The sequence below is a fragment of the Sciurus carolinensis genome, chromosome 10, assembly GCF_902686445.1.
Source record: "Sciurus carolinensis chromosome 10, mSciCar1.2, whole genome shotgun sequence".
NCBI lineage: Eukaryota > Metazoa > Chordata > Mammalia > Rodentia > Sciuridae > Sciurus > Sciurus carolinensis.
Window position 1 is genome coordinate 134761719 of NC_062222.1, and position 27960 is coordinate 134789678.

Below are 27960 nucleotides of genomic sequence, written 5' to 3' on the forward strand. Positions count from 1 at the left end.
ACTGCATTAAAGTACTGGTTGAGGTTGCAGAGTTGCCTGTAAAATCAAGTCACAGCGTTCTAACTTCGACAACAGGAAGCAAAGTTAATCTGCTGCAGTCACACGCTAGACTACAGCCCAGCATTAAATTATATTTATAAAGAGTGTGTAGCCATGCAGGGGGAGGTCTATGCCCTATAGCTCAGTGAAAAAGCACTGGATACAAAATTGAAGATGGGGGATCATCACTGAGCCCCAGCACAATCAAAAGACTCCCTCGCATCTGCCTGGCAAAAGGAAATACATCAGGAAGGTAAAACGCAACTGTGTAACTGAACGAAGATGTCACAGGTGATTTTTTTTCTAATATTCTGAACTGTCCAAATTTTCTATAATAAACACGTGCACATTTGTAGTGGAATAAGGAAGAGTAAATTTTATTTTTAAACATACTTCAAAATGATCACAAAATTTCAGGTAAGGAATGTGTCTGTATAGTAACCTAAACACACATTTCCTTTCAGTTGATAAAAGTAATTTCATTCAAAAATTAGACCTACTCAGAAACTAAAGTATTAACCCCACGTGTCTGTGGCTACATTCATTCAGCTCTGAGGATAGAATTGAAGTGGTCGCTCTCAGATGGTCGGTAAGAAGGCTGGAGGGGATCACATGATAAATCACAAGCAGGAAGTGCTTTCTATGAAAAACCAACTGTGAATTTTGTTTTGACAATTTTTTTTTTCCCAAACTAAGATCACATTCTTCTAAGAGGGTTTCACTCAGAAGGAAATGAAGTGATGTGGGTTTGATTAGAATTCACTAACCGAGGACAGATCCGGCCGCCTCGCGGGCTTTGATCTGATTGTTTGCCTGCAGGACTCAATCGCGGGGGACAAAGGCGCCTTCTCAGGTTGGCAGGCGATGTTTGCCCAGCCCCGCGGTCAGTCCCAGGTGGCCCCCGAGCGCTGCCCTGCCAGCTGGCTCCCGCAGCCCGTGGGGACTGGACTAGATCTTACAATAGACCTCAAAGAGGGAAGCGGCCGCGTGCATTCGGTAGAAGATGGAGAAAGGCATGGCCAGGTTGACCACGATTATCCAGGGCTCAAAGCCGAAGACCACTTCCTCCAGTCCGTTGTCGTACTCCGGGCGGCAGCCAAAGGCAGGAGGGACCCAAAGCTGCAAAGGAAGAGGGAGCCATCTGTCAAGGTGAGCGGCTTCCCAGCCTCCAGGAGGCCGCACAACCGCCAGGCACCAGGGGGGCACTGCCCGGCGCCTGGGTCACAGCTGGCAGGGTGCTGAGGAGCGTCTCCCGTCTCCGTGGAGACAGCCCCCACGGCCTCCGGGAGCCAATCCTTCCTCACCCACAGTCCTTGCAGGCAGGCGCCTGGAACTGTCCATCCTCTCCCTCCCCCCAGCCCTGCCCAGCCTCGGTTTCCTCATCTGAAATGGTGGAAGACTAAGGCCTCGGACCACCTCTTGAGAATAGAAGAACAAACTTGGTAACGCTTAAGGAAATAACCCGGGGACCGCCTGTGTCCCTTCTCGTCTGGCCAGGCTCCTTCCCTCCACACTGCCAGAGCCCAGTGCTTTCTCCTGCGGGCGCCTGGAGCTCAGCCTCTAGCATGGCCCCGTCCAGCTCCTGGGGTCGTGGCCGGTGTAGTCCCCCTGCAGTGTGGAGAGTCCACTGACTCGCTCTAACAGAACAGGGCAGAAGCCCCCTCCGGAGTTAGAGCTGCCATCTGTCTCACCCACCCCCTTGCAAGAGAGCAGGCCAGAGTCCTAGCCTGTCCCAGGCTGAGCTGCCCTCTGGTGAGGCCCGAGTCCACAGCAGAGAAGGTCTCAGGCCAGTAGCTTGCAAGGAACCTAGACCCTCAGTCTACGGCCTGAAAGGAGCAGAGTCCGTCCAGCAGGTGGGGCAGTGGGTTTGGGATCACCCCCAGAGGAGGCCTGGGCAGGGACACAACCTGCCACAGCTCACCACCTGGGACACCCGAGCAGACGCCAGCTGAGCTGCACTTGGCGTTGCTAAGCAGAGGAGCATGAGGGATAATTGTGGCGGGAGTCCTTAAGTTTGGGGCGACCTCTTACCTGGCAGAGGTAACTGATACGTGAGGCTTCTGATGTCCCCCTGGTGCCCTCCCTCGCCCGCCTGGCTTCCAAGCCTCTGAGGGGCTCTCCCCCGGCCACTTCGCTGGTTCTTTCCAGTCCCCCTGCTGGCTGCTCCGCTCAGACTCAGTGCTGCAGGTCCCAGGCTCGTTCCTGGGTCCCCTGCCCTCTCTACACACGTGATCCCGGCTCTGCCCGGTCTCTGGTTTAAAGACTGGCCGTCAGCCTCCCACCTCCATCCAACCTCGGCTCAGCCACTCTGGAGAACTCCAGGCTCTTGTTGCACCCTGGCCACCTGGGTGTCCACGACATGTCCCAGCCTGCCTTGCCCGTTCCTTTCTCCTCAGTGGTACTTCCTCCCCGGGGCTCAGCCCGAGCCCAGTATCCCCATTCCCCTCTTACCCCGTTCCCCTCTTATTACCCCGTTCCCCTCTTACCCCACGTTCCCCTCTTACCCACGTTCCCCTCTTACCCACGTTCCCCTCTTACCCCGTTCCCCTCTTATTACCCTGTTCCCCTCTTACCCATGTTCCCCTCTTACCCCGTTCCCCTCTTACCCCGTTCCCCTCTTACCCCACGTTCCCCTCTTACCCCACGTTCCCCTCTTACCCACGTTCCCCTCTTACCCACGTTCCCCTCTTACCCCACGTTCCCCTCTTACCCCACGTTCCCCTCTTACCCACGTTCCCCTCTTACCCCCGTTCCCTTCTTACCCCCCGTTCCTCTCTTACCCGCTTCACGTCGCCAGCCACCCAGGCCGCCAGCCAGGCTCCACCTGTGCCCACAAAGTGCTGTCCTTGTCCCTCCATGTCCCCCATCCCCACTGCACAGCCCTCCCGATCTCACCTGGACCTTTGAGGTCACCACCTGACTGTGTGTCCCCATGGTCCTTACTCCACTCGGCTGTCAGGTCACTTCTTATGGAAATTAGAACATGTCCCCAGTCTTCCCAGAATAACTGAAAGTAAAATGCTGGGCACCTCCTACGGGGGGCGTGAAGCCCTCTGGTGACTGATCCCTCCAGCCCCACCTTCTGCCCACCCACTAGAACTAACTGACTTTAGAAGAATCGGACTGAAACACCCCGTGTGGCACACGCAGCCCCAAGAAGGCAGCCGCAGTAGCTGCTGGTATCCATCGCCCCTCACCAGCGACCTTGCCTCACTGCTATGCCCTGAGATAGTGCCTGGCATTCAGCAGGCACTCGATAAGGGTCTGTTAGATGAAGAAGAGGGTCTGCCTGGAGTCAGACTCTCAGATGTGCCTGTAGCCACTGCCCGAGGGACCCAAAGCGTGAGCAGGACGTCCTTGGAGACCGGCCATTCCTGCTTCAGTCCGACCCTCCCTGTCCCATGGCCTCCGGGTAACAGTGCACCAACTGCAATTAGGGAAAGAGCTCGAAAGCCTCTGAGCTTGGGGACACACGGGTGGACTTGGTGACCTGGAGGCTGGGGTGGAGCGTGGACTCCCCCGAATGAGGGGCCAGGGCCTTCAAGGGCGGGTCGCCCCCACGCCCCAGCCACCCGCTGCAGGGGCCTCCTGCACTGGTCTCCCGTCTCTGCCGCCCTCTGCACCCTTCCTGCACACGCTGCCTGGGTCTCACTCCAACACAATGCCAGAGCGCCCCCTGCCCTCGGCATGAAGGCTGGACTCCAGCCCAGGCGAGGAAGCCCACTCCCCAGAGCCCACCCCGACTTCCCACTCTGAAGCTCTGCTGCACGTGGACGTGGGCCATGCTTGGTGCTCCCAAGATAGGCCACAGGGTCCTCTGCCTCTGCATCTTTGCACATTATGTGCCTTCTGCCCAAAATGCTTTTCCCTGTCTTGACCACCTGGTGACTTCCGACTGATCCCTGAGGCTAAGTCAAGCAACTTTGAGTGACTACACCTTCCCCATGATTGCCTTCCGTCACAGGGGCTGGAATGCCTCCCTTGCAGCAAGGGGTGGCCATGGAAGAGACATTGCCCAGCATCAACCTGTCCCCTCTGTTTCCCATCTTGAGCCCAGACATGATGCCTATTGCTACTGCAGTCACCTTAACACCATGTGGCAGCAAGTACCACGTGGGGTTTGGCGGAGAAGAAAGGTGAACTGTGCCTGCTGTTTAATGGCTTGATTCAGATGCCAGACCAAACCCAAGCAGATGATCTTCAGCAATCTGAGAGACAGTCAAATGTCACTAAGACATCAGCCTATTATTTGCAACCAAAGCATCCTGGCTAATACTGCACAGGGAAGTCCCCCATGGAGCCGCCCTCCAGATGTGTGTGGCAGACTCCGACTCAGTGCTTGGCATACTCATTGATTTTACCTTTTCCTTGTCTCCCTCCCAACTGTGCTGCGACCTTTCCAAGGGAAGAGGGGGCTCTTCTCACCTGCCATCTGCAAGCCCCCGCCCTGCTCCAGCACCTGGATTGGCAGGGCCAGGGCTACTTGTAACCTCGCGTTTAATTTTGGTACAACCTACCCCAGGGCCTTATTTGGCAAAGGTGAGGAAAGTAGATGGACTGATCAAAACCCATCCTAGGAGCTCCCGCAGATTACCGAGATGTTGCAGAGGAACAGGAAGGCGGCCACGTTCCGCAGGACGCTTCTCCTGGTGCCGCCCCGCAAGAAACTCGCGGGGCCCGCTGGGCGCGGGGACCCCTCCGCGCCCCGCTCCTCGTCCTCCTTGCCACGGTGCTGCGGCAGACTCCCGCTGACCACGCCTGGCGCCTCGCTGCCCTGGGCGGCCTCGGCCACCGCTCCACTCCGGGCGCAGGAAGAGGCCGGGGAGGTGCCACCGCTGCAGACGGTGACCACGTGGAGCATCCGGACGTCCTGGCAGGGCCGCGGGGGCTCCCGGTGGACAGACTCGATGATGAAGAGGTTCTGGACGTACTTCTCGGCGATCACCAGGATGGAGTAGGGCAGGTTGAACCAGGTGTACCGGGGCCGGGTGCTGGCACAGAGCATGGCCAGGATGGAGCCCCAGGAGATGAGCCAGGAGCCCGAGGCCGTGCCCACCAGGAGGTCGGCGTCCAGTTTGCGGGCCGGGTTTTTGGACTCGCCAAGGGGCTTCTCGCCGTGGGGCTTCTCGTCGGTCCTATAGATCCAGATCCCCAGCAGCCCCGCGGCGCCCATGAGCGCCAGCAGGGCGGTGGCCCACAGGTAGAAGAGGATGAGCGCAGACTCACTCTTGGTCCTGGAGCGCCCAATGTGGACCAGGTACACCACCACCACCCCGATGGTGGCGGCCAGCACGCCCAGGCCCAGCGCCGCGCCCGCCAGCACCCTGCCGACGCCCAGCTGCATGCGGGGGCGCGCGGGGCCGTCCACCCGGCGGCCGACGTTCTTCCAGAGCACGTAGAGCGTGGTGGAGGCCAGGATCTGGTACTCTATGTTGAAGGGGTACAGGTAGTAGATGACGTGCGACACGGCCGAGCAGAGCCGCGGCGGCGTGCAGTTGCAGTGCGGCGTGTGGTCGTCCAGGACTGGGGGGACAGGCAGAGCGCAGGGCGTCAGCGCCGGGCACCGACGCCGACCGCCGCCCGCAGCTCCGAGGCCCCGCGGACCCCGCCTTCCATTCGCCGCCGTTGCAAATGGCACGGCAGGCGCGGACTTGTCACCGCGCGGGCGCCCAGGGGCGCTGTTGAGCTAAGCGGGCGGCCGCCAGGAGACTCTGCCTCCACTGCAAAACAGAGACTTAGCGGAGAGCTACGGAGGCAGAGGAAGGAACTGCAACCACAGCCCTGGTTCTCTGGGTGCAAAAGTGTCCTATTTATATTCCCTTCTAGGTTTTGCTTTTCTGTAGGTTAGATTTCCTTTGTGAATATGATTTATGTGTGTGGTTTTAAAAATTATTTTTTAATACTCTGTAGGGAATATGCCCCTCTAGTTAGCTGCAGACCCAGCACTGGCCAGCATGGCATGGGATGGGCAGAAATTGGCACCACCGGCTAAACAATGGGGCCACAGAACAAAGGACCATTTGACCCAGCTATCCCACTCCTAAGGACTTAAAATCAGCATCCTACAGTGACACAGCCTCATTGATGTTTATAGCAGCTCAATTCACAATAGCTACGTTGTGGGACCAAACTAGATGCCCTTCAACAGATGAATGGATAAAGAAACTGTGGTTATATATATACATACACATAGACACACAATGGAATATAACTCAGCCTTAAAGAAGAATGAAATTAGGGCATTTGCTGGGGAATGGATGAATCTGGAGACTATCATGCAAAGTGAAACAAACCAATCCCAAAAAAACAAAGGCCAAATGTTCTCTCTGATATGTGGAAGCTAATTCACAATGTGGGAGGAGAAGAACAGAAATTCATTGGATTAGACAAAAGGGAATGAAGGGGAGGGAGGGGGATGGGAATAGGAAAGACAGTAGACTGGATGGGACATCACTTTCCTATGTTCATGAATACAGGCTAGTGTAGCTCCACCATGAAAAACCTCAAGAATGGGATTTTAATTGGAACAAGATATACTCCATGAATGTATAACATGTCAAAATACACTCTACTGCCATGTACATCTATAAAGAACCAAAAAAGAAAAAGAAAGAAACCTGCCCAAAAATAAAGAAATACCCAGGCAAAAAAAATATTTTACGATATTCATTTAGGGGCATATTCATGTTATCTTAGAAGATCTTAGAGTTAATTAAAATAATAGCCATAATCATTAAGTTAAAAAGTCAGGTCAGGCGTGGTAGCACGTGCCTGTAATCCCAGTGGCTTGGAAGGCTGAGGCAGGAGGACCACAAGTGCACAACCAGCCTCAGCAACTGAGTGAGGCCCTAAAAAAAAAAGAACTGGGGATGTGGCTCAGTGGTTAACCACCCCTGGGTTCAGTCCCTGGTATCAAAAAATAAAATAAAAATTAAAGCAAAAATTTTTTTAAAGTGTGTTTCTATTGATATTGGAAGATAATCATCTTACAATGACAGTGGAAAATGGTGTTTTCTAAGTGTGGGGTAAACCCATATTGGATTGTGAAATCAACTGAGAGGGAGCACCCAATATTTCTCTCAACCAAATGGAATTATAATGGAATGGAACAGTCGGATAGAATGGAGTGGAGTCGGTGCACTGGGAGAGGGTGTGTCTGCGACCGGACAAGGTGGGCATCACTGCTGCCGTGGATACCCAGGGGGACCAGCCTTCCCGGCTGGCCACCAGCAGGGGTGGGAGGTGTTACCACGTGCGCCTGGCTTTGTCGCCCTCACCCCAGTGGGAACAGGCTCAAGGCCGCTCTCGGGACTGGCCTGGGGCTGCACAGCCACACCTGTAGCACGCCAGAGCAGGAAGGAGTCTTTGAAAGTACATGGCCCTCCAATTTACAAAGAGAAAAGGTGGGCTCAGAGAGGCTGCATGGCTTCCCAGGGTCACACAGCTCCGGCAGGATGAGAACAGAAGCAAAGCTCCCAGGACATTGTAGCCTCCTCACCCCAAATGTCCCTGGACAGAGGTGATGGATCATAAATGCTCAGGAATACTGGAAGAAAATATGGAGATTCATTGTATAGGCTCTCAAATGGAAGCAGGGAGAATACCAGCGGGCCAGGACCACGAGCAAGCAGCTAACCGAGGGAGGACCTCCAGCAGACCCAAGCCCTCGAGCCTCTGGGCGCGAGGCCAGGCCTTAGTAGGAAGGCCTTAGACTGCAGGCTTAATTAAAAACTCCAACAGGAGCAACCAGCAATCTTCCCTCCACGGAGGAAAACCAAGCCACTCATTTTTCCGGCGTCCAGACCTGGAGCGAGGGCAATCCGGAGGAGGACCCTGGGCCTGGGTCACGGACAGCTGCTCATTATGCTCTGCAGGCCCTACTTAGGGGGTGGGGGGGCTTCCTGCCCGGCCAGGGCCTGCCGCTGGTGGAACCCGCTGGGCCACCCGGTCACTCTGGGGCCCGCAGGCGGAGGCCCACTCACCGATGGTGATGTTCCCGAAGCCCAGGGTGAGCAGCCGCTCCTTGTGCTCGTTCAGCTGGTGCTTGGACTCGTTCAGGACACTGTTGGCCCACAGAAGCAGGTTGGTGAACACAGAGTGTATCACCCCGAACCTGGGGAGCACAGGACTCGGTTCTCCAGCAGCCTGGGGGAGCGCCAGGCCCCCTGGGGCAAGGGGGACACACATGCACACGCACACACGTGCACACACATGCACACACATGCATGCACATACGTGAGCCTCCTTCACTCTGGGTCACCTGGCCCCCTAGGTTCTGGGTGGGTCTGTCGGGCTGGGAGAGGCAGTTACTGGGGACCTTCCAAAACCACAGAATTTTGGCGTTCTGCCTTCATCTTGAACTTGCCTGGACTCGACTCATTGTCTAGGGGACATCAAAGGAACTGTCCTGGAAGCTGGGCTCTGAGGACACCCCACCCACAGCCCAAACCTTCCCTCCAGAGGGAAGAAGAGGGAGTGGGAAATGAAAGGCTACACTGGAAACCTGGAGCATGGGTCCACCCTCACTGCTGACACCTCGGCCTTCCCACCTACCTTCCCACACACCAGCACAAGCCGGAACCTTGCTGTCTGCCTCCCCTTGCAACTAGACTTAGCCATTCTGGTCAGTGGGATGTGAGGTTCAGTCTATGGGGCACTACATAAAAGCATTTGCCTTTTTTGATGAAAGAGATAATAAGAAAAGCCTAGTTATGGTCCCTCTTAAAACAGTCTTGAGTGTAGACACGAAGACTGGAGCTGTGGCAGCCATCTTATGACCATGAGGCAACCAGCATGGGATCTTCATGCCAACTTGCTAAGGATGGCAGAGCAGAAACCTAGAAAAGCCTGCTCAGTGAGGTAGTGTTGAGCTTCTGGAGTCTCACTGAGGTGCAGGACCTAGCCTGTGGTAGCCACACTGGCTGGACACGTCTCCAAACCCTCCACCAGCGAGACCAAGGCAGTGGTGGTGCATTTCACTGAGGCAGCAGGCCCTGGAGACACAGGTCCCAGAGCAGTGCTACCGAGGGAAACGATGATACAGGCAGCACCGGAACCACAAGCTCCAAAGCACCCAGTGGCCATGCTTTACAAATGGTAATAAAATTTCCTTAAACCCTATACAGCTGGTGCCATATCCTGGCAACGTATCATCAGAACCAGAAAACACGGCTGAGGGAGTCCCACCCTGTTTCATTCTAGTCTCTGAAATCTGGACTGGCCACTGTCTGGGGTTGGTCGCCCTGAGTGGCCGGCGGCGGCTGCACCGCCCTGCACAGACCTGCCCCTGACCGACAGTCAACATGGCTGGAACAAGGGAGCGCCCTGTGCCCAGCAGCCCCCCGGCTGCCACCCACCTGCGACAGAGACACCCCCATCCAGGGGAGCGGAATCCCCAGGCCAGCTGTGCGGGTTCCCCATGCAAGTCTCAGGGGCCACCACCCTGCAGTCCACCCCAGTGGCAAAGGCGATTCTTAAATGCCATGGTGTCCTTCCAGGTTTACCTGGGCAGAAGATTCAGTGTTGAAGGACTGAGTTTGTGGAACTGAAGAAGCAAACCCCACGGTCTCAGAGGACCACAAGAGCCAGGCTCGAGCTGCAAGGGAGCTGGCCTTGCTGAGAGGAGGACAGGTGACCATGGGCACTCCCCGTGCCCAGCATGGGAAAGGGACACACAGGACCAAAACCCAGGTGGTCTTGTGCTGGCCATCTGGGGCAGGTCTCCTGCCCACTGCCTTGCCCACCACAGCTCAGGCAGGAGCTTCCTTCGGGCCGGCTTGTGCATGGACTGGATGTGCGGTGCCCAGGATGGGGAAGTCTGTCCAGCTCTAAGGAGAACTGAGGCGTTCTCTGATGGCCTTGGGGTCCTGGACCTCACCATTCCACTCTGCCCCCACCCCAACAGGACGTGGGGCTTCAGGGGTTACAAAGACTGGGGTCAAAGTTCACCACCAAGGCCACCTCTGGGCCCACTGCTGCCTAAGGCCACCTAAGGTGCCCAGCCAAGGACCCCCAGTGTCTCCTGGTCATCCCCATGGCACACAGGAAGCTCCAAGACGCCCACAGTCTCAACGCCCACCCTGCTCTGCACGTGAGATGGGCACAGTATATTTCTGTTCAGGTCGCCTACTGAGAGAGCTGATCCGGGGCCCTGCACACACCTGTGGTTTGCCCTCACTGTCACCTGATGCCACCAAATGGTGGAGAGGGAGTCTCTCCTTCCTGGTGGAGTATGTACAACAAGGGGACACTCTCTACGGCAGGCACCGGTGGCTCCCAGCGCCTGCCTGCGCACGGGCCTCCCCCACACCCCACAGGCAGCCCGCCCCGGCCACCTGGAGATGGCATCCTCTGACCTCACAGTCCCCGGAGAGCGCCAGGGACGCAGGTCACCACAGACCCCACTCACCCAGCCGCTGCGGTGACATGCCTCGCTCAGCGCCCAGAGGAAGGCGAGGGGTGTCCCCACTGACAGCTGGGGACCTGGCAGGCATGGCAGCGTGGAAAGCCACACCCACACGACTACCTCCCTGCGGTCCCTGGACGGCGGAGGCGGGGCCTTGCTGGCCGGGGCGGACCGAGAGCTGGCGCAGGTGCCACGACCCAGCAGGAGACAGGCGTGAGCTCTGCTTGTTCTGCAGAACCCGAGCCCAACGCGTAGGCATCCCCACCACGGTTACCTTTCCAGGGTTTTGAAAGACTGGATGATGTCCTTTGCGTGTCCCCAAAGAAAGTACACCTAGACGGAGATAGAGGGAGAGGAAGTTACCTCCGCGGGAACTGCCGCGTCTGCACACTGGACAGCCATGAAACCTGGAGCAAAGGTCACGGAAAACGCGGGCCACTGAGCCACCTCCCGCCCCCAGGGAGGCAAGGGGCTTTCCCCCTCTCAGGTGCCACACGGTGGCCCAGTGGGACAGCGGGCTGGGCGCCCAGGGCGAGAAGCAGTGGGCCTCGCAGAGCCAGAGACGCGTGCTGTGATCTGCCGGTGGCGTCTTCTCTGGATGCGGTGCTGCGGCGGCCTGGCACGTCTGCTGCGGGAGGGGGACGCAGGCCCGCCTGTCTGCTGACACCACTTTGTCAGGCTTTATCTAAGACGTGTCCGTGGGACAGTGCTCAGCAAACCCCCGTCGAGCACTCTGGTTGAATAGCGGGGCCATCTCACCCGCGCTCTCCAGCCCCAGCCACCGCCACGGGCAGCACCCGGGCAGGGTTGAGCGTAGGGACGCTGGTCCCGGTGAGCCTCCCTTATCTAAAGGGTAGGGCCAACAGTGTTCCCAATTTCCTCAGATTTTGCCGTATTTGCATATATGCAATGAGAAGTCGTGGGGATGGGACCCAGTCTGAACACAGATTCACTTTTTATTTTATATACACCGCATACACCGCAGCCTAAAGGTAACTTTAGGCAACGTTTTACATAATTCTGTGCAGGAAACAGTTTCCTGGTGTGAATTTTCCACTTGCGGCAGCATGTCAGTGCTCAGAAAGTTCCAGATTAGGGATATTCAAGTTGTATCAGACCTGTGGGCAAACCTGAGTCCCTCTTTGCCTGGCTTCAAGGCCTCGGGCTAGCCTGGGAACCCTTTAACGGCCTCAAAATGGAGATGAGGGAACTTGCCTGGAGAGTCTTATGAGCAAATAAAGGAAATAATCCATTTGATTACTTAAAACCGGCTCCTGGAATGTGAACATCTTCAGCAGATATTCTCCTGTGCCTAGTCACTCACTAGTTAACATTGATTGAGCGCCTCCTGTATACCAGGCATGATTAGCACTTCTCAAATGTCTGGGATCTGATTTTAGAAACGAACACATATTGAGCACCTACTACATGCCAAACACTGCTGAGCACTGTATATACATCCCTCGTTCAATCTATTTCATAATTAAGATCCATAAAAAGAAAATCAGCACAAGGTAAAATACACGCATCACCTCTTCCACATTGTTTTGCCTAGAATTTACTCTCTTGCTCAGAACAACATTTCTAGAACATCACTCTCTAAAACATTTGGTAATTTAAAAACCATTAGCTGTGACTCCTTGGTAATAGGGAAACAGTGAAGTGAATTAGTTGTAAATAAATGGGTTTGAGATTAAACAGTCATTTGATGGATGCTTCATATGAAGACTACAGAGCAGCACAAAAAGCTTTTTTCTTTTCTTTTCTTTTTTTTTTTTTTTTTTTTTTGGTGCAAAACTTGGGAAATTCCTTGCCCTCTGTGTAAAACCTTCTTTTCTTTTTTGGTACCGGATTGAAGCCAGGGCACTTAACCACTGAGCCACATCCCAGTCCTTTTTATTTTTTCATTTTGAGACAGAGTCTCGCTAAGGGCCTCCCTAAGGTGCTGAGGCTGGCTTTAAACTCGCGATCCTCCTGCCTCGGCCTCCCGAGCCACAGGGATTACAGGCTTGCTCCACCACGCCGGGTTGGTGCAGAACTTGGGCGAGTCAACTCCTTGAGTAGGAGGCCTAGGAGGAGGCAGGGAAGCAGCAGAAAGGCGGCTCTTTTCCATTTTTTCCAGTAATGTTACACTGTCTTTTAAAAATAGATGCCTTTTTAAATTTTCCACATACAGTCCAGCAATACCACATCTGGAAAAGCATCTGAAAGAACTGAAAGCAAGTCTCCAAAGATGTCTGTGCCCGTGTTCAGGGCAGCACTGTCCACGACCGCCAAGGTGCAAGCCACTCACGTGCCCACTGAGCGTGATGGATGAGCACAGTGTGGTGTGGACATGGGGGGAATTTCATCAGCGTTAAAAAGGAGGAAGGAGGGACTGTATAGAGGGCAAAGAGGGGTGGGAGGGGTGGGGGGAGGGAAAAAAATAACAGAATGAATCAAACAACATTGCCCTATGTAAATGTATGATTACGCAAATGGTACGCCTTGACTCCAGGTACAAACAGAAACAGCATGTATCCCATTTGTTTACAATTTAAAAAAAGGACTGAAATTCCAGCACATGCCATGCACAGAGCCTGGAGGACTGTCCTAAGAGAAATAAAGTCACAGGAGGACAAATGCTGCGGGATGGTTCGACGGGAGATTCCTAGAATGTTCACGCTCAGGTGGGTGCCAGGGGCTGGGGGGAGGCCAGGAGTTAGTGCCAGTGGGGACAGTCTCAGCTCTGGATGTGGTGATGTAGCCGTGCTCAGCACTCCTGCATGCTGAGGATGCCCACCACGGCGAAGGTAGGCTGTGTGCTTCACCAGGATTTTAAAATAAATACATAAGCCAGTGGCACGTGACTGTAATCCCAGCGGCTCAGGAGGCTGAGACAGGAGGATGGCGAATTCAAAGCCAGCCTCAGCAATGGCGAGGTGCTAAGCAACTCCGTGAGACCCTGTCTCTAAATAAAATACAAAATAGGGCTGGGGGTGTGGCTCAGTGACTGAGTGCCCCAGTTCAATCCCTGATACAAAAAAATAAAAATAAAAATAAAAAAGTAAGATAAATACATAAATACTGTATTTTTGAAAAAACTATTTTCCATTCTCCAGTCATCTCATGCAGCAAAGGCACAGAGTACGTGTCCACTGGGTGTAGGGCGACTCCTTGGCGGCCGTACAGTATGCCTGGGGCCAGGAGCTAGAGACCTCCTCTGCCTGCGGTGCTCCCCACGGCCCGCACCATGAGACCCCCGCACCAGCTGACCGCCACCCGCGGTAAGCACTGGCTGAGCACCTCGCCGCTCAAAGGGCCTTCCGCACACCAGCGCCTGTGACCTCCAGCCATGCCCAGGAGGGAGGTGCTGACATTACTTCACAGGTGAGACCGGGGAGGCTCAGGCCGCTGGGGGAACCTGCTGGAGGTCACGCTGCTGACCTGAGCCAGGCAGGCAGTCCGGCCAGAGTCCAGACTCACAGACGCTAGGCCAAACCCCAGCCCCAGCCCGCGCCAGCAGCCCACGCAGGGCACGGCCCCCTGGGAAGGCCACCCCCGCGTCATCTCCAACAGGCTCCTCCCACCAGAGCGCGGGCTTCCCGCAGTCGCCCAAGCGGGAGTCGCCCTCCTGGCTGTGCCCCACCGCACCCGGGCCACTCGGACCACAGCATGGAGCCACATGGTCACTGTCCGTCTCCGTGAATGCCTCCCAGGAACTGACGCCTCCACAGGGCACCACCCCGGTTTCCACCCTGGTGCTCCTGGTACCCAGGCGGCGTTTGCCCAGAACCTACGAGTGGACTGAGTGACGAATGAATGAATGACCGGCTCTCCCGCCTCGCAAGGCTTTCCTCAGGCCTCTGGCTTCCCTGGAGGACCTGCCATCCTGGGATGGCCCAGAACCAACAGCCAGTCCACTGGGGCTCAGCCCACCCAGCCTGCCCACCACCACAATGGGCTCCGACTCTAGGGTTCTGGAGGCTGGAGCCGCAGCTCCCGGTGTCTACAAGTGGGTTCCCACTGGACCCTCAGTGCGTCTCCTCCCTGTGTCCTCACGTGGTCAGCCTTCTGTCTGTGTCCTGATCTCCTCTTCTTACAAGGACTCCAGTCGTACTGGCTCAGGGTCCATCAGACTGACCTCCTTCACCCTCCATTTCCTTTTGAAGGCCCTGTCCCCAAATCAGTCACGTGTGAGGTGAGGATCAGGCTTCTCAACATGAGAATCCACCTCGACAGCCGTCACATGCAAGCCGGCCCTTCAGACGAGCTCCTGGGCCTACCCACCACCCCCAGAGCCGACCTGCCCCAGCTCCCGGGCCATCCTCTCAGCTGGCTTCACCTGGCCTCACTGGTGGACACTCTGCCTGCTGCCTGAGACTTCTGAGCCCTCTGGAGCTGTCTGCCAAGGCACCAGGCGCACAAACTGGAGATGGCCTTGGACAAATGTCAGAGGTGAAAAGCGGCATCCTTGTCTTTCCTGTGGTGGAGAATCATTTCTGAAGGGCATTTTCAAATCAAGAATCCAGAAATATTTGAGCAATGACAGTGTCCCTGGACCAAGTCTGTGGTGCTGCCCGGTGGCTCAGGAGGCAGTGATGTCTGCCTCTTGGCTGCAACAAAGTCACGCATCTTCCCTGAGTCCCAACTTCTTCCTTAGAGTGACATGAGGCAAAGTCCTGCTTCCGTGACCACATGGACAAACCTGGAGGACATTCTGCCAAGGGAAGTGAGCCTCACACAGGAAGACACTGCAATACCACATCTGAGACCCTAATACTGCACAGGAACAGAGTGGACCTGGGCTGAGGGGGAATGGTTGTGGCCAAAGGCCAGGAGGGTGCCAACATGTGGGCCAATTAAGTCTAGGGATCTGGGGACAGCATGAGAAGCCGCAAATAGCATCTTATCATCTATGGGAAGCAGGCCCTGTGCTCCTGTCCCCAGAAAGAAAGGGAAAGAAGGGAGGGAGGCAGGAAGAAGGGATCAAGGGGGGAATGTAGGAGGGAGGGAAGGAGGGAGAGAGGGAGGGAAGGAATGTAGGAAGGAGGGAAGGAGGGAGGGAGGGAAGGAGGGAGAGAGAGAAGGAGGGAGGGAGGGAGGGAAAGAATGTAGTAGGGAGGGAAGGAGGGAGGGAGGGAAGGAGGGAAGGAATGTAGGAGGGAGGGAAGGAAGGAAGGAGGGAGGGAAGGAAAGAGGGAGGGAGGAAAGGAAGGAAGGAGGGAGGAAGGGAAGGAGGGAGGGAGGGAGGGAGGGAAGGAGGATTTTATTCTCTACTTGTATGAGATGACCTTTCCGGCTTCCCCTGTGAAGGAGCACGCAGGGGCTGTCTTGCCTGGCTCATCCCACTTAACATAATGTCCTCCAGTTGCATCCATGTGGCTGCCCACCCAGGACTTCACTCTCTTCAAGGCTGGATGATATTCTGCTGCACAGTTGTGTCACATTCTCTTCATCCATTCAGCCACCACCCAACACCTAGGTGGTTGAGCACCTGGCAACTGCGAAGAGCCCACACCCGCTCTGGAAGGGCTGCTGGAAGGGTCACACAGGGATGAGTGCAAAGCGCTTTGCATATTCCAGAGTGCTCCTGGTGTTGATCGGCACTTTGGTGATTAGGGTCCCGGGATCTAACTGGAAGCTCTCACCAGGGAACTCTGCTATGCATGGAATCCACACTGGGCCCCTCTAAGGTTCTTCCAACCACGAGACTTTCCTGACTGAGCTCTGCATTTAATCAGCCTAACAGATCCTGACTTCTCAGCCACAGCCAGTTCATCAGTGCTGAGAGAAGGAGCCTTGTGCGTTACTGGAAGATTCGAACCTGTATGTGGGCCAAAGAAATGCATCTCAGTGACCCAGAGGCAAGACTGTACTGGCACAGGCTCCTTTGGGAGTGATGGAAATGTTCTAGAATTCACGGCGGTGATGGTCACATGACTGAATGAACTAAACCATCCCATCAGGCACTTAATATGGGTGAGTTACACAATATGGGAATCAACTCAATAAAACCATATGTACCCAGAAAGTAACCCCCAGCCTTTTAGGTGAACTCTGGCTTGTTGGATGTGCTGACTCTTCATCATGAAGAGTTCTGCTTCAGAGGATCCCCATGAAGAAAGACAGGGGACAGAGTCCCCTTTATACAGTGGAGCCCACTGTGGCACTGGGCCTCAGAGGGGACTCAAGCTCTCCTTGGGACTTGATAGGCAGGTCCGCAGCAGCTTGCGAGGTGTCTTGGTGGCCTGGGACTTCACACACCTTGGGACATGCTTGACAACACAAATACCAGTGGTTTACCTGCAGCAGAGTATGCACCGCATGTATGACGGGAAAAACTCCTTCCATGGCTGGTAGACATTCCGAAAACCCAATGAAGTAGCCAACTTTGAAGCATCCCAGGATGACGGTGATGATGGCGAACAACGAGATGCTTCCTAAATGGGCAGGGCAGAAAAATGCACACGATGTGTTAATATACACTGACGTCGTTTCAAAACCAAGTACGTTCAGCCCTCATATATGGGTCAAATGGCTTCTGCCAAGGGTGCCAAGACCATTCCACATGCAGGGACAGTATTGTCAACACACGGTGCTGGGAGAACTGGGTAGCCACATGCAAAGGAATGAAGAAGGACCCCTGCCTTATGCTGCACACCCAAGTTAGCTTACAGTGACTCCAAAACCTAAACATCAAGGCTGAAAGTAAAAAACTATCAGAAGAGAGCAGAGGGGAACCCTTCACGACATTATGGATTAGGTGGCGATTTCTTGGTCATAACAGCAAAAACAGACAATGAAAATAAAGATAGATAAACTGAACTATAGAAGAATTCTTGTGCATTACAGAACAAAGCAAGGGAAGAGGAACCCAAAGAATAGGAGAAAATATTTGCAAATTATATGTAGATGATGTCATTAACATCCACAACATGCAAAGACACCTAAAGTTCAAAACAACAAAAAACTTCAATAGGCAGGGACTTGCATGAACATTTCTCCAAAGAGGGTATGAAAACGGCCAGCAAGTTCACAAAAGGAAGATCGACATCACCAATTATCGGGGAAATGCAAACCTAAACCAAGAGGCCTCATCCCGCCTGTTAGGACGGTTACTAAATAATACTAGCAACGCACGGTGGTGAGGATGTGCAGAAAGAAGCTGGAGCCTCTGGGCACGTGGGTGAGAGTGTAAAGTGGGGCAGCCACCCTGGACAACAGTACGGAACCTGCTCAAAAATTATAACCGCAGCGCCTGTGTGACCCATGCATATACCAAAAGAACAGGAAGCAGCAACTCGGGAGACAGCTCACTCCTATATTCGTATCTTAGCAACCTCGTGTGCAAGAGCCAACAGGCCGGAGCTGACCAGGTGCCTGCTGTGGGTGACCCAGGACAGAAGGGAAGTCCGTATGTCCGACACAGCGCCACCCAGCCTCGGAAAGGAAGGGAATCCTACACACTCGACACCCAGGCAAGCCTCGGGGACATTGTGGGAACACAGGAGCCACAGAGGACAACTGCTGCAGGGCTGCACTGGCCTGACCCACTGTTTCGGCTTGGATGTGTGGTGTCCCCCACAAGCTCATGGGCGAGACACTGCAGGAAGCTCCAGAGAAGTGAAGGGGCTGCGAGAGCCTTAACTCAGTCAGTGAATGAGTGCCTGATGGGATTAGCTAACCCATGGTGGCCGTGGCTGGGGAGGTGGCATTGGGCGTGGCTTTGGCTACATGTCTGTATCTGGAGAGTGCGGTCGCTGCTTCCTGACCACCAGGTGAGCTGCTTCCTCTGCCGCCCTCTCCCGCCATGATGTCCAGCCTCACTGGAGCCCTGAGGAATGGAGTCGGCCTTCTATGGACTGAGACCTCTGAAACCGTGAGCCCTCAGATAAACTCTCCTCCTCTGTAATTGTGCTGGTCGGGTCATTTAGTCAACAGTGAAAAAGCCGACTCAAGCAGCCACCATGAGTAGGCGACTCCACAGCGAGCAAGTGGGTGGGGGCGCCCGGGCTGGGAGGGGACGGGCAGGAGGGTCTAGAGGGCTGGGATGGGCAGGGCGATGCCAGCTCACTGAGCCAACGGAACCTCACGCTTGAAGGGGGTCACGTTGGTCAATGTCATCATGTACACACATGATCACAAATAAAAGATATATGTTAATAAAATAAATTCTGTGTTGGATGGATAAGCGGGACCTGGAATGTCGGTGTGGTGTCCTCTTCATCACTGCCCCACCCTGCAGATGTCCCAGGCCTGACAAACAGCATGTACAGTGGACCCTGTGCACAGGCCTGGCTCCCGGACCCCCACAGCCACCAACGCCGAGGACCCCGGCGTACCCCGTGCACAGTAGCAGACACGTCTCCCAGGCACTGCAACCGGCTAGAGGGTACCGAACACCGAACCCCACGAGAATCTGTGAGCCCGTCCTCGTTCCGCATGAGGAGGAGCAATGTCTGGGAGGTCTGCCCGCGTCCAGGGCAGACACAGGGTGTTCTCCAACATCTTCAGGGCGTGGCTGGCTGACCCCATGGACGGGGGGCCCACGGAAGCAGATTCAATCAGCGAAGGTGGGCTGAGCCAACAGAAAGCCCCCAGAAGCTTTTCCGAAGAGAGAGCAGTCTAAGAGCGCCGCTGGCCTGCTCCTGGATGTCCCCACGCGGGCCCTAGGATCCTGCTCTAAAGCAGGCTGCAGGGCGTGCGGGCACAGGGAACCGCAGGATCCGAGGAAACTTTCTGTGCATCCAAAGCTTTTCTAAAATAGAAACTCACAGGTTAAGACCAAGAGATGAGCACACACAAGCGTGCCTGTGAGAACAGATGGGAAAGGAATACACAAAATCCGCCCAAGAGACCCTTGGGAAAAATGCAGGCAGGGGAAGGGCACAGCGACAGTGGCACTTGTGCAGTGTGGAAGCTCCTCATCCCTCCTGGGTCAACACTGACCCCATCACAACGCTCTCCCACGCACAGGGGAAACTGGATCACAGGCTGTGCATGAGGGCACCAAGCAGCCAGCGGGAAGGGCTGAGCCATGAGAGATAAAGTTACAGCACCTCTGGTGACAAGTAATGCAACCCCCTGGCTCGCTTCCACTGTCCAAAGTCACCAAACAACTCTAGCCCATGTTTTTGTTTAAATCCTAGAAAAGCCAGAAACTATAGGAGTGGAGATTGGAGCTCAGGTCTTTGAAATGGTTTGACAAATGCCAGGCTCGTTTACATTACAAAAAAGAAACAAGAACAGAGCAAGCCAGGCAGGCGACCTGGCTGGGTGCACCAGCCCTGCAGCTCCGGCCTGGCAGATAGACGGAGGGATGGATGGATGGATGGATGGATAGGTGGTGGATAAGAGGGTAGATGGAGAGATGACTGGATGGATGGACAGACGGATAGGTGGACAGAGGGATGGATGAATAGATGGATGGATGGGAGAAGAGTCAAGTAGACAGATAAATAAATTAATCGGCAGGAAAAGATGATAAGGGCTTGGGTTGTGGCTCAGTGGTAGAGTGCTTGCCTCCCATGTGTGAGGTACTGGGCTCAGTCCTCAGTATCACATAAAAATAAGTAAATAAAATAAAGGTATCATATCCATCTACAACTAAAAATATTTTTTAAAAAAGAAAGAAGTTAAATCTAAAAGAATGAAGACAAACTGCCTGGGAGTGTATAATTTGCATGCTCTTCAAAACCTACAGGTCGAGATGGACGGGTGGGGAACGGAGAAGGGAAGCCTCCCAAGGTCTCGGGACAAGAAAAGGAAAGAACACAGGGAAGCAGGGGAAGAGGCATGAAGGTCTGCAGAAGGTCTTCCTCACTGGGCGGAGAGGAGGCCAGAGGAGCAGAGCATCTCCGGCGGGAGGCCAGGTGTCTGGCTGGGGCAAACGTGATGGACACCTGATCATAAGAGCACGGAAGGGAAGATGGGCGTGAATGGAATAGAGAGGCACAATAAAGGAGCCAGAGGCTCAAAAAAGGCAAGCATGCAGAAAGGGAAAATGAAAAAAAAGGAGAAAATATGTCATTAGGATCTCCATAAAGAAAAAGAGTGGAAACAACGCAGTCGAGAATAGAACTCATAAGAACTCAGAACGACCTGAACACCCCCTCCATTAGCAAGCGAGTGCAGGAAGACCCAGTTAAAGCCAAAATGCAAACACACGCCCCAGATGGGAATCACACTCAACCAAGATGAAAAAGTAGGGGGACAAAGAGGAGCCATCCGTGCCAACGAGAAGAGGGTGCGAGTGGCAACGTGAACACCGGACCGGGTGAACGTAAAGCTATTAATCAACACGATAAAGAGCTCGTCAATTCTTATCAATTCATATCACAAAAAATAAGGGAAATAGAGCAGCCACATATGCACCCAAGTAAAATAGTTTTTGCTTTACATATTTAACTGCTCCTGATGAAAACAATAAGAGTGGAAGTCTTCAGAACCAGAAAACTCACATAGACAAAGTTGAAGTGAGGTCGCGGAAAGAATCGAATCCCACAATTCGTAAACTTGCTTTTCTCCCTGGATAACACCTTGCCCACCACTGTGGATGTCCATGGAACAGGATGGGCGTCACGGACGCTCTAAAGCCAAGGAGGAAGTGGAGAGGTGAAGGTGACCAGCCAGTGCCACGTCCCACCTTCCACCACTTGCTGATCGACTGCCATGGGCAGTACCGAGCTCCCTGTGCCTCAGCTTCCTCGTCTGCAAACTGCAGGTAATGACAATGATGCCTGTCTCCTGGGGAGTCACTGCATAGCGGTCACAAACCAAGCGTCCCACCCGGAAAGTCCTGTAAACCGGATGTTACCAGCACCACCACCACAGCATCACTGGACCCCAGGGAGAGTTGGGTGAATGAGGACCCATTAGAAAGTCTACCGGCCACACTGTTGGAGACTAGTCCAAACACTGCCGTGTGCCCAGCCAGTGCTGTCGGGGGAAGTCCCTCCCTCTGCGCTGGCTCCAAGTCCCTTTACGGATCTAGATCTTGCACTGGAGGATCTTAGAGGCAGAGGGCCCCACAAAGCTAGGCCACATCTCCATCCCGTGCAGGGATGCTTCCCAGGGCATTGTCTGGCCTCCAGGTGGACACGCGGGCAGGACGCTCCCCATCTCTCAAGGTGCGCCTTCCCCGCCAGCGAGTGCTCACGTTGGAAAGTTCTTCCTTGTGCTGAACAGCATTGGCCCCCAGAGCTGTCATCCTGTTCCCTGGAGCTTCCGGCATTTTCCATGCACACATTCATCCATCCACCCAATCCATCCACAGTTCAATTACTCAGCAGACACCAGTGGGCACCTACGTGGCGTTAGGTGTGACTTCGGAGCTCAGGAGGCCACAGAGAGCACACGCAGGCACGTCTGCATCCTTCAGGAGCTCACGGTCCGGTTACACCAGCAAAGGCTGCTGGATCATACACCCCTGCCACCCAGATGAGGGACACAAAGAACAGCGTCTGCGAGAACCTGCGGCGTGGGAGCTGCCCCTGGCCTGGTGTCGGACAAGTGGCTCTAAAAGCCCAAGGATGACCTGGAACTGATGGACGCCAGCTTGCAGCACTGTCTACCCTGCAGCATCACCCTTCTGTCCTCTGGACCGATGTCCTTCACTCCCTCTGTGGCCACTGTCCAACAGGTGCCCAGGAGACACTGGGAGACAAGACCCTCCACATACAGGCTGGCTCCCCTTCCAGGGAACACCAGACCCATCAGTAAAAAAAACAACGTGTAAGGAGATGCGTGCAGTCTGGCGGCACTCTCAGAGGGCGCTGTGACGGGCGCTGGGAGCGCTGCCGCCCTCCTGAGGACCTGCCCTCTGCAGGCGGATCTGCTCCTGCACGTCTAGGCTCGGTGCTCTGTGTCCTGTGCTCAGCAGTTTTAAAATCCAGAGCAGCTTCCCGGGAGCGTGGATATTCTAATTCCAATTGGTTCCTAACTGATCCCAGCCTCTTTTCTTACTCCTCTCAAACCCAGGACCCACCTGTAGGCAGAGCGATCACTCTGAAGTACAAATGCAATCACATCACTCCCTTTCTTTAGAACCTTCAGTGGCTCCCATGACCCACCGGATGAAACCCAAGTCCAGCGCCTGCCCTGTAGATTCTACACACACGGATCCTGACTGTGTCCCTGAACTCATCTCCAAACACCAGGAGAGACAGAAAGTCCTTCTCTGGGGACCTTTTCCTACCCCCCAGATCCTCATCTCCAGTCTCCTCATCTGCCCCTCACCCTGGTGTCACATAACTAATTTATTTCTTGATAATAATGCGTTTCTCCTACTATGTGCCAGAAGCTGTCCCAAGTCCTGCATGTGAGGAAATTCCCCAATTCCCACGGCCACCCTATGTGATAGGGGGCAGCAGCATCCCCACTTTATGAATGAGGAAACTGAGGCAGACACGTGGCACTCTGCCCTGCCCGGGGCCATGCTTCCAGCCACCATGCTCTGACACCTCATCGTCGGTCAGTCCTCGCCCCCTTCCTGTCTGTACTGGGCCATGCCAGGGCGTCCTTCCACCCCCAGAGCCCAGCAGTGCCCAGCAGGCAGAGTGGGCACCCAGTCCAGGCTGCTGGACAGAAGTGAACCTACAGGCACCGCCCAGCAACAGCGCCCTCTGTGCAGGGCCCGGCTCCCTCCTCTGATGCCCTCTATAGATGTCAAAGGAGAAGACAGGCAGGGTGGAAATGAGCACTTGGCCCTCTGTCACCAGTCAATGGCATACATCTGCTCCCAAGCAAGGAGCTTACCCCCATCTCTTTCTCCCTCCCCTGGAACATCTCCAGTACGGGGAGCTCGGCCCTCCTCCTGGTAGATGGAGTGGACGCCCCCTCCAGCCCTGCCGACCTCGAAACCACGATGCTTAAGGGAACGAAGCCAGTGCAAAGGCCACGCATGGTGCCATGTCATGCGTAGGAAAAGACCAGTAAGGGTGCATCTGTAGGGCCAGGAAGTGAACCAGCAGTTGCTGGAGGTGAGTGGAGAGCAGGGGTCAGCGGGACTGGTAGTGTGGGGAGGTCCTCTGGAGGTGGCGAGGATGTCTAATGGTGGCTTTCTCTGGGCGTGCACATCCATGCACGTCCTAAAGACCACTGGCTTTGAATGGGTGAACTGCTAAGTGTGCAAACTCTGTCTCCATCAAGCTGTGACCAGGGACAGACACAGAAGCCCAGAGAAGTGAGGTGTGTCTGGGAGGCTGACCACAGTAGTGGGAAGCTGTGCAGTGGGGGGGGGATCCATCCCCAGCAGGAAGAGCCAGGCGAAGCCAGGGCCATGTGCACAGGATCACGCACAGGGAGCCCCTGACCTTGCCTCCTCTCAGAGGCTCCACACCCCACCACAGGATCCACATGGACCCCCAGGCTGTGAGCTCGCTGAGCACCAGGGCTGCAGGAAGTTTCTCTATCTCTGCTCTAGTCTCTGCTCCTCCTCCTCTGCTCTTGACCACCATCCCTGACAGTGCACAGCCCTCTTCACACACACACACACACACACACACACACACACACACTACATGTGCGTGGACCCAACTTTTTCAGCCACCTTTACCTTCTCACCAGGCCACAGCCTCCTCCCAAAACAATCACTGTTGCATCCCCACCTTGATCTCCATGGCTCACATCTGCGCCCTGACTGCTAGGCCAAGGGGACCATGAGCATAGTGCTCTGAGCAGCCACTCCCAAGGCAACCTGCAGTTGGCACGCTGGACAAAGGCGAGTTGAGTCATAGGTAGGGACCAGCCTCGCTCTGAGGCCAGGTGAGGATCTGGGCTCATTAATGGAACAAATTTGAGGATGACAATTCACACACAAAGCAGAAATACTTAGACAAATGACCAGACAATGCTTGTAATGAGCCCAGCATTCCAAACGCACTCGGTCAGCGCGCCTCTGACTCCCAACATCACTCACTGTTCCCACAACTTGCCTGGAAACACTTCTCTGGTCTTTGGACAAGACAGAAACAAGGGGGAAACGACTTCACTGTGCCATCTTTAGAGCGGAAATGAAGAGAAACGGGACCCTGGCAACTATGGGGAGAGCAGCTGTTAGTTAGGTGTCCCAGCACTGCACGCACGGCAGACACCAGGTGTCCGGCTGCCATGATTTCTGGAAGCAACTGGTCCCTTGGCTTAGCAAGTAGAGGAGCTGGGTTAATAAGCCACCATGGCCGCCGCTCTGTAAGTAGGTCAGTGCTCTGTTCCAAAGAAAGTCTTCCCTTTCTCACACCCACCAGGTGGAAGAGAGTCCTTCCTGCTCACAGGGATGTCGCAGCCCCGCCCAAGCCCAGAAACCCTAGCACCTCAGGACTTAGAAGACACTGGCACCAGGACAGGGCCAGGCTGAGTTCCTGAGCTGACCCTGTCTTCCCAGCTACGAATCCAGCAGAAACCTCAGCTCCTGCTGGGCCAGAAGTGCCTCCTCTTGGCACCAGGGTCCCTGGGGTTCGTAGTTGCCCGTGTTTCCTTGATGAACACTCAGCGTATCCATAGGAGTGGCAAACTGCTTTCTCTCTACACCCCAGCTCCTTCCTAGAGACAGCAGCTAGTTCTTTTTTTTTTTTTTTAACTTTGTTTTGTGTAGTTTTTGATGTGGTGCTGAGGATTGAACCCAGTGCATCACACTTGCTAGGCACGTGCCCTCCCACCCAGCCAGCCCAGCCCAGCAGATGTGATTCTCTTCCTACTTATTGATGGGAACTCAGAGGTGCCAGGATGGGACAAAGTCCTCAAGTCAAGCCTTCCAAGGCCATCCCCTTTCCATGGTCCCGTGCCTCGCCTGGGTGGATGTCACTGTGGGACAACCTACTGAGCACAACCAACCAACCACCACTTACTGGACGCCCACTCTGTGCTCTTTCAATCTTACCTTCGTTTATTCCATCTCTGCTTGATGTCAGAAAGACGTGTCCAATGGAGCAGGGCCACAAGGAAACGCTTGTTCTTTCCCTAGCGTTCCCTCTGGCTGCCCAAGCCTGGAAATAGCACAGCCATTCCTGCCTGGACTCAGACCCCATGCCCTAAGTGAGCCCAGAGGAGAGAGAGATGGTGGGGGCGGAGACGGGAAGAGAGGAAGAACAGGGAGAGAAGGAGCAGGGAAGGAAGGGAGGGAGGGAGAGAGGGAGGGAGGAAGGAAGGAAGGACAGAAGGAAGAAAGGGAGGGAGGGAGGGGCCAGGGAGGGAGAAAAGAAGGAATGAAGGAGGAGTGGAGGAAAGAAAGGGAAGAGGTTATGGGTGAGGAAGGATGGGCATGGAGGAAGGAAGAATGTGGAAGGAAGGAGGGATGAAGGAAGAAAGGGTGGAGAGACAGGAAGCAGGAAAGGGACAAAGAAAGGATCCTGCCCCACAGGAAAGAACAGGCAAATCCTGCGTGGTTGATTTTTTAATCAATAATCTAAAACACCATCCATTCCACGTTCCACGTCTCGTGTGTGTCTGTCTGTTGTTCATGGCGATGGACTCACTGTCACTCACAGAGTCATAAAACCATGAACTGTCCTGAAGCAGCCACTTTCAGAAGAGGAATTGGGGCCACCTGGAGCGGAGTCCAACTTTTCCAAAGGCAAGAACTAGACATGGTCCCTGTTAGAAACTGATGAGGAGCTAAAGAGCCCCACAGAGAGCCCCATGTGGCCAGGGGACTAAGGAGTGCCTCCTGCCAGGCATGAGGGCGGAGCCTGGCACTGGGGTCAGACCTCCGGAGGACCCGTGGGAAGGACAGCGGATAGTGCTGGGCACCCCATCCTCATCCAGGGTGAGGGCTCTATGTGCAGGGGCTGAGCCTGGGGCTCCCAGTGGGGGAGGCCACCAAGTCACTTGTCCTAGTTCAGGCAAGCAAGGCAAGTGGGAGCCACACTCCAACAGAGATTTAAATTCCCATCCAGCGTGAGGATCTGAGCAGAGATGTGTGAGGCGTCCAGACCATGTGGCCTAAAGGGCACTGGGCTCTGCGGGAGGTCTCTGCAAGCAGGCTCCCTCAGCGCCTCCGGCCTGCGACAGGTCCGTTTCCTTCAGCTGCCCCAACCGAAGAGCAGCAGTGCTCAAGGAGGCCGGAGTCCCCACCTCCGTGTCCTGAGCACCCAGCAAGCGCTCCTCTCCAGGCGAGTCTGCTCACTGGGTACTTCACCCCTTCCACCCGCCTCACTTCCTGAGCACCTGTTCCATGCCAGGCCCTAAAGTGGCTCTCTGCTAAGAAAACAGTGTCACGGAGCCTAGGGGAGGGTGGTGTGGAGGTAACAACAGTGACCCTCCCCCAGGCCACCGCCAGAACTGGAGGGGCAGGGTCTGAACCACAAAGTGGGTGGTGGGGAAAACGCCCCTGGGGGGATGGGGGAGGCCTGCCTCCTGGCTGGGAAAGCAGAAGCGGGCAGGGGCCGGTGGAGAGGATTCCAGGACGAGCGGCGCCCGGAGGAGTGCAACACAGGAGGAGCCTGGAACACAGGAGGAGGGCAGGCTTCGGAATCCCCCAGGGCCTGGAAAAGCAGTGCGACCTGCACCCTGGGGTCAGTGACATCACTGCAGGACTCTGCTTAGGGAAGGCTGTGAGCCGTGTGTACAACTGCAACTTACCATGTAAGGCAAGAGCTGAGGACAGCGGGGACCCGGGCATGGGGCAGAGAGGGACCTCGGGAGGGGAGAGTCAGAAAAGAGGCCCAGAGAGAGAGAGGAGTGCCGAGGAGAGGGCGCGCGCCTGCACTCACCACGGAGCCAGCGCGCCCCAGCGTGGGCGTCCTTGGGGCGGACGAGGCGGCGCTGCGCGTAGCTGCGGCCCACGTACCACAGCATCCAGAGCAGCTGCAGCAGCATGAGCGCCGTGAGGAAGCAGAGCAGGTCCCGCTTGCCCACGCCCGCGGCGTGCACCGCCCAGGCCAGCAGGAACAGCAGCCCCGCCACGAACACGTTCAGCCCGTACTGGCTGCTCAGCGTCTCCGCCAGCTTCTGCGGGACGCTGGCGCGGACCGCCAACCGTCCAGGGACTGCGGATTCCGGGGGCCCCCGAGTCAGGAGCGGGGAAGGCGGGCAGTCTAGGGGCCCCGATGAGCCCCCGTCCGAGGTGCTCGCAGGTGCTCCAGGCGAGGCGGGCGCCCCAGAGCCCACGGGCATCTTCAGGAGACAGGGACCTAGTCTGGTCTCGCGCGGAGGTGTGTGAGGCCGTCCCCGCCTGTTGCTGCTGGCTTCTGCCCTTGCCTGGACACCCTCTGCCAACCAGCCCCTAGCCTGCTGCCACTATGATCCCTGCCCTACCCGCTCCTGCCCCCGTGCCCTCCGCCAAGGCACCTCCCGCCCGCCGCCCCAGGTGTCTAGAACTCCAGACGCCCACTGCCCGCGGCCCCTCTCAGCAGCCGCGCCCCCTGGGGTGCACCCAGGACTCTCCAGGTTTCTGATCCCGTGCTCCAGGCCAGCCCTGCCCGACGCCCGCCCACCGCCACCCGCGCGCCCCGGAAACGCTGAGCAGCGAAGAGTTGCTGTTCGCCCGCGCCAGGAATTGGGAGTGTAGGAATAGGGGACACAGAGGGTCGCCCTGTGTC

At 55.5% G+C, this 27960-nt stretch overlaps 1 protein-coding gene across 2 annotated transcripts; it reads right to left on the reverse strand.

Moving 5' to 3' along the window:
• Positions 1 to 388: 388 nt before the first annotated feature.
• Positions 389 to 27812, reverse strand: Otop1 (otopetrin 1). Of its 2 annotated transcripts, none has more exons than XM_047566697.1 (6): positions 27133 to 27812; positions 16730 to 16866; positions 10719 to 10777; positions 8022 to 8101; positions 4634 to 5562; positions 389 to 1158 (listed from the first exon to the last, which is right to left on the reverse strand). In XM_047566697.1, exons 1-6 carry the CDS (start codon positions 27533 to 27535, stop codon positions 988 to 990), a joined length of 1779 nt encoding a protein of 592 aa, XP_047422653.1. In that variant the 5' UTR covers positions 27536 to 27812; the 3' UTR covers positions 389 to 987. The 2 variants fall into 2 exon arrangements, with proteins under 2 accessions (XP_047422653.1, XP_047422652.1); XM_047566696.1 differs by having other exon boundaries at positions 8022 to 8152.
• Between the last annotated feature and the right edge of the window lie 148 nt (positions 27813 to 27960).